Source organism: Vitis riparia, unplaced genomic scaffold (genome assembly GCF_004353265.1).
Source record: "Vitis riparia cultivar Riparia Gloire de Montpellier isolate 1030 unplaced genomic scaffold, EGFV_Vit.rip_1.0 scaffold380_pilon_pilon, whole genome shotgun sequence".
NCBI classification, from domain to species: Eukaryota; Viridiplantae; Streptophyta; class Magnoliopsida; order Vitales; family Vitaceae; genus Vitis; species Vitis riparia.
In genome coordinates, this window is record NW_023269672.1 from 171,380 (window position 1) to 180,245 (window position 8,866).

At 31.1% G+C, this 8,866-nt stretch overlaps 1 protein-coding gene across 6 annotated transcripts; it reads right to left on the reverse strand.

Moving 5' to 3' along the window:
• Window positions 1-1,657: 1,657 nt before the first annotated feature.
• Window positions 1,658-8,229, reverse strand: LOC117909793 (receptor-like protein EIX2). 6 transcript variants are annotated; one of them, XR_004650460.1, is made up of 4 exons: window positions 7,551-8,229; window positions 5,615-6,318; window positions 4,627-4,711; window positions 1,658-1,820 (listed from the first exon to the last, which is right to left on the reverse strand). XR_004650460.1 is itself a non-coding variant. In XM_034823842.1 (4 exons), exons 2-3 carry the CDS (start codon window positions 7,667-7,669, stop codon window positions 4,694-4,696), a joined length of 2,073 nt encoding a protein of 690 aa, XP_034679733.1. In that variant the 5' UTR covers window positions 7,670-7,869; window positions 7,952-8,229; the 3' UTR covers window positions 1,658-1,820; window positions 4,627-4,693. The 6 variants fall into 6 exon arrangements, 5 of the variants coding, with proteins under 5 accessions (XP_034679733.1, XP_034679737.1, XP_034679736.1 ...); XM_034823842.1 differs by having other exon boundaries at window positions 5,615-7,869; window positions 7,952-8,229; XM_034823846.1 differs by having other exon boundaries at window positions 6,685-8,229.
• Window positions 8,230-8,866: the final 637 nt, after the last annotated feature.

Here is an 8,866-nt window from a genome sequence, read left to right on the forward strand (position 1 = left end):
CAAAATACATATTTTAATAAATTTTTTCTAGAAATTTTATTTTTTTAATAAGTTTGTTTAATGAAAATACTCAAAATAAGTGTTTTAATAAATATTCTCTAGAAAATTGTTTTTTAATAAAATTTTTTAATGGAAATTCTTAAAATTTGTGCTTTAATAAATGTTTTCTTAGAGAGGAAGTTTTGAAAACTATATTTAAAAGGACACAAACCCTAAGCAAAGAAAAATGAATCATTGGTAAGAGAGTTTTTTCTTACTGTATATACACTTTGGGGTTGTTTGTTTGTTTTTCATGTTGATATCCTTTAAAGGTTTGGAGAGTTAGGATTGATTTAGGACTGCATTTGGATACATTATTTCTTCTTCATCACTTTATTTGTATTTTGTTTCTGTTCATTTTAGGATTTCTTATTTGCATGCTATTTTTAGGATTTCTGTTTTTTATTTGTATTCTATGCATATACCTATTTGGATTATCAGTTAATTTGTGTATGCACATTTACCTAATTTTTCTGCTCATCTATATGTTTGTCATTTTCATTTATTATTTTGTTGATGTGTGGTGATATATATTACTATGCATATTTTATCTAAAATGCAGAAATTAATTTTTTAATAACCTGGAAAATTGTTTTTTTTTAATAAATCTAAAATTTGTCTTTAATAAAAATAGTTCAAAATTTCTATTTGCCTATGTCCTCCACCCTATGATTGCATCCCTAACACATGACTACACCCCCCACCCTATGCCAACATCCCCCAACTCATGCCTACATTCCCCATTACATGGTGGCATCCCCTAACTGATGCCTACATCCCCAAGACAATGCCTGCTTCACGCAGAACATGCTTGCATCCCCAACCAATGCCTGGATTTGTCAAAATTTCCTTGCATTTTCTAAAACTTGCTTGCATCCCTCAAGACATGCCTTCATCCTTTAACCTATAAAACATCTCCCAAAACTTGCTATCATCCCACAACATGCCTACATCACCACAACATACCCGCATTTTCCACAATATGACTACTTCCTCCATTACTTCAGTGTTACAAGTGACCATAAATCTCATATGTTATACCTAGTTCCCAATAGTTCTTATCCTTGACCTTAAAATAAAATACACCATTATGTCTCATATTATCCTTTTTAATCAAACATATTTTTGTTTCTTTCCAAACATTTGCCTAAGCTTGTTCAAACCTAGACAAATAGAAAGTGTTCAAATACAAGGAAGATACAACTATGTTTTTCTTTTTAAATGCTACTTCCATATACTTGAACAAAAATACAGACAACCCTTTCATTTTCTCACCATGATTCTATTGAAACTTGATTTTATTTCTATAAAAGGATGCCTAAATCATTATTATTAGTCTTGCTCACCATTTTTGTTAGTACATTATGCATTATAATTTATTTATTGACACTTTTGTTCTATTCCTTATGGCATAGGATCTTTCTAGATTGTGACTTTGTAACACCCTATACCCCAAGGCTAGGGGCAATCATGTCAATTTCAAAAATCTAACATAAAGGTGAAATATACCAAAATGACTAAATAGTAAAAAAGAACAAAAGTCATAGATCCTCCCTTAAGAATGAGTTCACAAAGCTAAAACTATTGTTTCAAAATAGAAGTTTCATGTTTCACATAATTATGAAAAACTAATTCAGTTCAAATTAACTTGATAATTAAAAACATAATGCATGATCCAAATCAACGTGTCTAAACAAAGACTTCAAGGCCAAACATAAACTAAACTAACAAGAATCCTTCCTATCCCCAACGTCACTCATTTCTTTCTACATTTGGGGCACCTGAAAAAGTTATCAAAAGCAAAGGTAGTGAGATTTAACTCAATGAATATACTAACAATTTCTTTTATACAAAAGAACATAATGCATAATATAATCTTCAAACATACATATCATAAACAAATTTTCTTTTCCCAAACTAAAGGGATCTTAAAAAACATATGACTTTTCAATTCGGAAGGGACTAGTCAATCAAATGGTACCATCGGGTTAATGACTATCCTATTGACTAGGTTTTCCAACCCTCATAAAATTAGGCAATGGGGGTTAGTGACTACCCCACTAACTAGGTTTTCCAATCCTCATACAAGTAGGCAATGAGGGATAACAACACAACCCCTGTTGACTAGGGCCAAATATAATAATATATAAGGAAAGTGATATTTTCCACAACATAAAATATTCTTCATATGACAAAATATTTTCCCACCCTTTCAAAAAAATAACATTTGAGAAAATATTTAAGGGTCATAATTCCTTACTTGGTAAAAGTTGAGCTGAGTAAGAAAGTTGATTAAACTTAGGATTCACCTAAACAAGTAAAATAAATCTTATTAATATAAAATTATTTTAACTTAACAAAAATTGTACATGTCATTCTACTAATTTATTCCGATGATAATTAAATTTAAATTTTAAAAATTTGTTCTTTTCTACTTCATACATTATCTTGAGTACTAAATCAACATATATTTTTATTTTTTATTATTTTACAATTATCCTAATTAATTTTTTTTACTGTACACTGCATACTTTATCTTTCCTATTTTCCTCTATTATTCAAATTATATTCACATTGAATATCTACTCTACTGCATTCTTTTACTAAACAACTAAAATGAATATTATTTTATTTATTTATTTTTCTTCAAAACTTTACTTCTTAAATCTATAGAATTTTTCTTCAAACTAAATATTTATCTTTATTTCCAATTTGCATTACATAAATTTCTTACAAATAATAATAAAAATTCTCACATTCGTAGAGACTTTGTTTTTGTCTAGGGTTAAATCAAAGATCGTATTCATTCGCACTACCATTAATTAACCTTTTTTTTTCTTACTTCCTAACCCTTTATTTATTACATGAACCATATGAATTTCCTTTTTTTTTTAACATCTAATCTAGAAAATATCTTATCATTAACATATATTTTAAAAAAAAAATCCGAAAAGAACAAGAATAAATTCCTTGAAAGACTTACCTTAGATTTTACTCTATAGAGAATAAAAATAAGCAATGGTGAGATAAATCTCAACTTTATCTCCTTATTCTTCTCTCCTTTATCTCTTCGTCTATCTCTGTAGGGTTTTCATTTCTTCTCCAAATTCCTTAGATTTGTTCAATATTCTTTATTTTGTTATATATATAAAATTAAAACTCTTCGAACATGGTTCAAAATCATTTGTAACTTCTTTCCTTTTTTGTTTAAGTAATCTTTATCCTTATCCTTCTTCTTCTTCTTCTTCTTCTTCTTCTTCTTTTTCTTCTTCTTCTTATTATTATTATTATTATTTCTATTTCGTGATGATTAAATTAGGGATATTATAGACTTACTCTCCATTGAAGACTTGAGGTTGCAGCTTGATCAACCGAGACGTCACAAGTAAGCTTGGAAAGGTTTAGGTTAAGGCAAATTAGGAATAACAAGATATGGGTTGGATCAATTGTTTCAAATTGTACAAAAATTCTTTTAAACTTGTTTTTGAAACTGTAGACGCCCTCAAACACTGGCCAAAGCACTCAATGTTGGAGCCAATACTCAAATGCTTATTTTAGCGCTCAAAGCACTAAAGCAATGCTTAAGTTTGCTCAAGCTTTCCAAGAAGTTTTTGTCAGATTCTAGTAGTCTGCATTTTGGAAACTTACTATTTTATTTTTGGGACTTATTTCGATCCTCTAAGTCATTGAGCTTATATATACTTTGCCTAATTTTGTTTTAAGTTTGATGCAAATACTAAGAAAACCCCAATTTTCCTTCCTATTCCCAAATGTCTCAAAGAAAATTTGTAACTTCTTCCGAGTTATCAAAGGAGATTTGTATCCTCTTAAGAGCTAAAGAGAGATCCACTAGAGCACACAAAGTGTTGCATTACGAACATGGATTATAGTATAGGTTCTAAAAAGTAAGTCTAAAGGTAACATCTTCCAGGTAATTCTGTTACTATTTTCTTGTATATTGGATTATTGATTTGAGGTCTCTATTTTTTGGTTTTTTATCTTCACATTTTATGTGAGTGTTTTCCACATAAAAAGATCCTGTCTTGTATGAGGGATGATTTTTAATCTTTCCCATAATGTCTAAAATATTAATTGGTTCAAAATCATAACTTTTGTGCTTTAAAGTTTAAAAACACCTATTCACCCCTTCCTAGGTGTTATCCTACTAGATTTTGTGTTTTTTTTTTTCAATTTTATTTTAACTTTTTCAAAATTTTAAAATGTTGTTGATGATATATATATATATATATTGAAAATAAGCCAGAGAAGTAAATAAAAATTGTCTCAAATATTTAGTCTACAATAAAAGAAACATGTTACTTGCACCTTCTTCAAGTGAAAATAACATAGAAGTTAATACTAACAAATATTTAAAAAAAAAAGTCTAAACATATAAAAAAAAATGCAAAAAGAGTTTATGAAGTATTAAAAAGTACTATGTGAAATCTACTTACATTTATAATTTTATAAAGACTAATCAAATGCATAAAATATAAACATATAAACATATAATCAAGACAAAATAACTACTTCCTCGTGTATGTTGCTATTAATACAATAAATGAAACAAAGTGTTGTGATACGTACCTATATTAAGGGACTTGGGTGACATTCAATTTGAGTTGAAAGTTTGATCCGCTGATGTTTCTCTTCTTTAGTCTTTCGCATTTCCCTGTATCATTACATATATTAAGCATCATTCATACTAAACCATATAGTATCATGTAATACTATGAATATTTTTTCTATATTACCACCTTTGATTAATTTATGCTAGAATATTATAGCCATATACAAAACTAGGTTTTCTCATATGTTAATGTAGCTAGATTGAGTATGTATATTATCTTGTGATATGGATTTTAAAAGAAATTTAATAAGCATAAAACTTTTTCTTATTTTCCAAGAAGAAAAAAAAAATAACAAATTTGAATAAGATTTTGTACTGGTCAAAAGGTTAGAAAGGACTCCACCTAATATTTTTATTTTAGTGGAGTCATGAAGATTCACTATCTATTTTCTTCTCTACTCTAATGTCTACTACTGCTTAATCATGTGAACATATTAATAAAGATAAAAACTTTTTTCAACAAGTATTCTCAGATTATTTTCAAATAGCCAAAAAGACTTGTGAAAATCATTAAGTTAAGAAAATTTTCTAATTAATGTTTAGTTATAAATAATGACCCAACATAAAATGTAATTTTTGCTCATGTAGGCCTCGAACAATTATTCAGAATCAAATCCATCCTCTTAGCAAACATTGAAGCAAATACACGACTAAAATTATACAACTATCATATCTTTAAAACCAGTAGAGATTTCACTTCTTTTCCAGAAAATAGAATCCAACGTTAATTGGTTTAGGAAAAGGGGTGTATGAGATACTTTGCCCATAAATTCTGGTTCCTATCACAAATCTTTTTCGTCATATTGTAATGATATTCAATTAACAATATATGATATAACATGAATGACAAAGTAGAAACTGCAAAATTAAAAAGAACCAATCAAACATAGAAAGAAAATATTATTTGAAACAAAAATTGATAAGATGGTGATGTGTTTCACTTACCCTCAAATTATTCTGGAGCCGGTTCAACCTTATCGCTATGGCCACATACACCCAGTCTTCAACACGGTAAAGAAATTGGAAATAAGCATGCCTCCAAGCTTTCTTGAATAAAAGAGCACCACAGACTCCCCAAAAGCCTACAATGAACCCAAGTCCCATGCCAATGTAGAACCATGGGATTTCAGAGCCTTCTTCATTTTCATCAATCACGTCTATACCTTGAAAGTCCTCATCTTCTGTGCAATTTTTTGTCAGAGGGGCTCCACAAAGCTCGGCATTGCCAATGTAGCTAATTGCATCAAAGCTTTGAAGTTGTGTGCCTGATGGAATTCTTCCCGAGAAATTGTTGTATGATAGATTCAAGTGACTAAGAAATGATAAATTCTTCATGCTTTGAGGAATTTCACCTGAGAGATGGCTTCTCGAGAGATCCAGAGATTCTAAGGCCTTCATGCGTCCCATTTTCTCCGGTATGCTTCCCATCAAATTATTGCAAGATAAGTTCAAAGATTCCAATCCAGAAAGACTTGAGATTTCGGTAGGGATTGATCCCCACAAATCATTACTAGAAAGATCTATGCTCCGAACAAATTTTAGAATGCTCCTGTACTCTGATTCCTTCCCTTTGATGACCAACATAAGATTCTCATAGTTTGGTGCTCCAGTGTAGCGGTTGAAGTAGGAGTAGTAGTCGTAGTAAAATTCTAAAACAGAAAAATAATCATCTTCAGTGCCTATTGTTGCCATTAAACTGAAATTATTGAAACACTTTGGTATGGTTCCGGATAGGCTATTATTGGCAACATCCAATATTATAAGGGAAGAAAGTTGGCATATTTGTGGAGGAATGTTGCCAATTAATTTGTTTGATCTTAATCTGAGAGCCGTCAGAGTCGTCCTCTCTCCCATCCAGCTTGGTATATTTCCTGAAAGTTTGTTACCACCTAAATCCAAGAGCCCCAAAGATTTGCAGTTTCGCAGTGAAGGTGGTATATCTCCAGATAACCTATTATTATGCAAGTGCAATGCTTCAAGTTCAAACAAAGAGCCCATGGAGTCAGGAATTTTACCTGAAAGGTTATTGTTTCCTAAGCTCAAACGAGTCAGAGATTGCCAATACGTCCAACAATGAGAAAGCTCCCCTGATAAATTGTTTGTTGACATGTCCAATATCTCGAGATTACTTTTTCCATTCAATTTTTGGCACAAGAAAGGGGAAATTGGCCCCGAAAATGAGTTGTTAGCCATGTTCAATAAAGAAACTTGTGGAGACAATCGTGGTAACTCACCCATGAAGCAATTAGAGCTTAAATCAATGTAAGTATTATTTAGCAGAACTCCAGATAAATTCCCAGATATCTGGTTATCTGAGAGGTCGATCAGTCGTCTATCAATATGTGAAGCCCACTTCCAGAACCATTTTGGAGCTATGTCCACAATTCCAGACTTGGAAATGTCTAGATACCGAAGAGATGTTTGAGTTTCTAGCCACGTGGGAAAATTGGGGCCCATCTGGCAGGAACTCATCCACATTTCTTCAAGTTGAAAAGGAGGAACCGAATTGGACTTGACTTCGAAAATAATAGATGTTGAGGACATGTCTAAGTACTTCAATTTTGAGAGTTTATTAAAATGAACTTCTGATATTGTGTCTGCTAAGGAGTTATTTCCAATATCTAAATACACCAAATTTGAAAGAAGCCATAGACTGCTTGGAAGAGTTCCATTTAACCTATTTCCATAAAGTAATAAATACTTCAAGGATGATAAGTTTCCTAAATACCCTGGTATTTGCCCTGTCAACTGATTGTATGATAAATCTAAATCATTTAGAGGTACATGACTAGTGCTGAGATTAAATAGCCAATTGGGTATCTCATGATTGAAATGATTCCAAGCAAGACTGAGGAATGTGAGAGATGTAAAATTGACATACCCAAGAGACGGCCTCATGTTATCTAGTTCACATGCCACCAAGTACAACTCGGAAAGGGAAGATAGCATAGATGTAGATTCAAGCCAATGAACTTCCCTTTGAAGGTCAACCTCATACATGGTCAGGTGTTTCAAAGAAGAAAGATGAGAAATCCAACCAAGGTTCTCAACATAAAGTTGTGGTTCGTAGAAGGAATCACCACCTCCTAGACTGAGATATTGAAGATTGGAAAGATTTCCAAGCTAAGGAGGGATTAGTCCACCAAATGAAGCAAAGGAGAGGTCAAGGTATGTTAAACTCCGCATGGAACCTAGGAAACCTGGAATTGGAGTACCTCCAAAATTATTCCCGCTCAAGTTCAAGTAATTCAAAAATTCCAATTGGAGCAACGCAGGACTAACCTTGCCCCCCAACGAGAAATTGGAACTACTAGGATTCATCAGATCGAGCTTGATAACTCTACCAGTGATGTTGTGACAGTAGACTCCATTCCATCCACAGCAGTCTTCGTGAGTAGACCAAGATGAGGGGCGGTGTGCAGGATCAAAGAGAGTATGTTTGAAGCTTAGAAGGGCACGTTTCTCAGTTTTATTGCAAACCAAGGTGTTTTGATGAGATAAGGTGGAGATGGTCGAGAAGAGAAAGCAAAGCAAGGGAAACGCAATCATTGCTTTAGAGATTGCCATGAATGGTGAATGAATTGAAATAATTCCAAGGCATACATATTAACAATTTATGGCACCCCTGCAAACAGAGTTGGTCAATGGTCAACAAACAAATATATGATTTAGACAATCACATCTTCCCCACATTATGGTTATTATTTACCCTTAAAATATATAATTTTAAAAGATAAAAAATAATCGTAATTAAATATTATTGGAAAAACAAATAACACTAACCATTGAACATTAATAATATATTATGATTTAATTAAAATTTAAAAATAAATAAAATATTTTTTAGTATTCAAATTTATTATCTTTCTTTCTATTCAATCTTGATCCTTTTTTTTTCTTCTGCAAGTATTACACTAATTTATTTTACAGTCTTTCAAGCTATATGAACTTTTTATTTTATTACAACTCTTTTAATGGAAATTAAGTTATCTTCAGTCATTTAAGTTTTTTTTTAATATATATATATGTGGTCATTTTAAAGTATTTTATTTATATTTATGATTTTTTTTTCTTCATTCAGCGCTCAAAGATTTTTTAAAAAAAAACCATAATGTATATGTTCTCAAAAGAAATTGTTTTTATAAATTCACTAAGCTCAAAGATAAAAAAAAAAAATCCATGAGTATATGCTCTCAA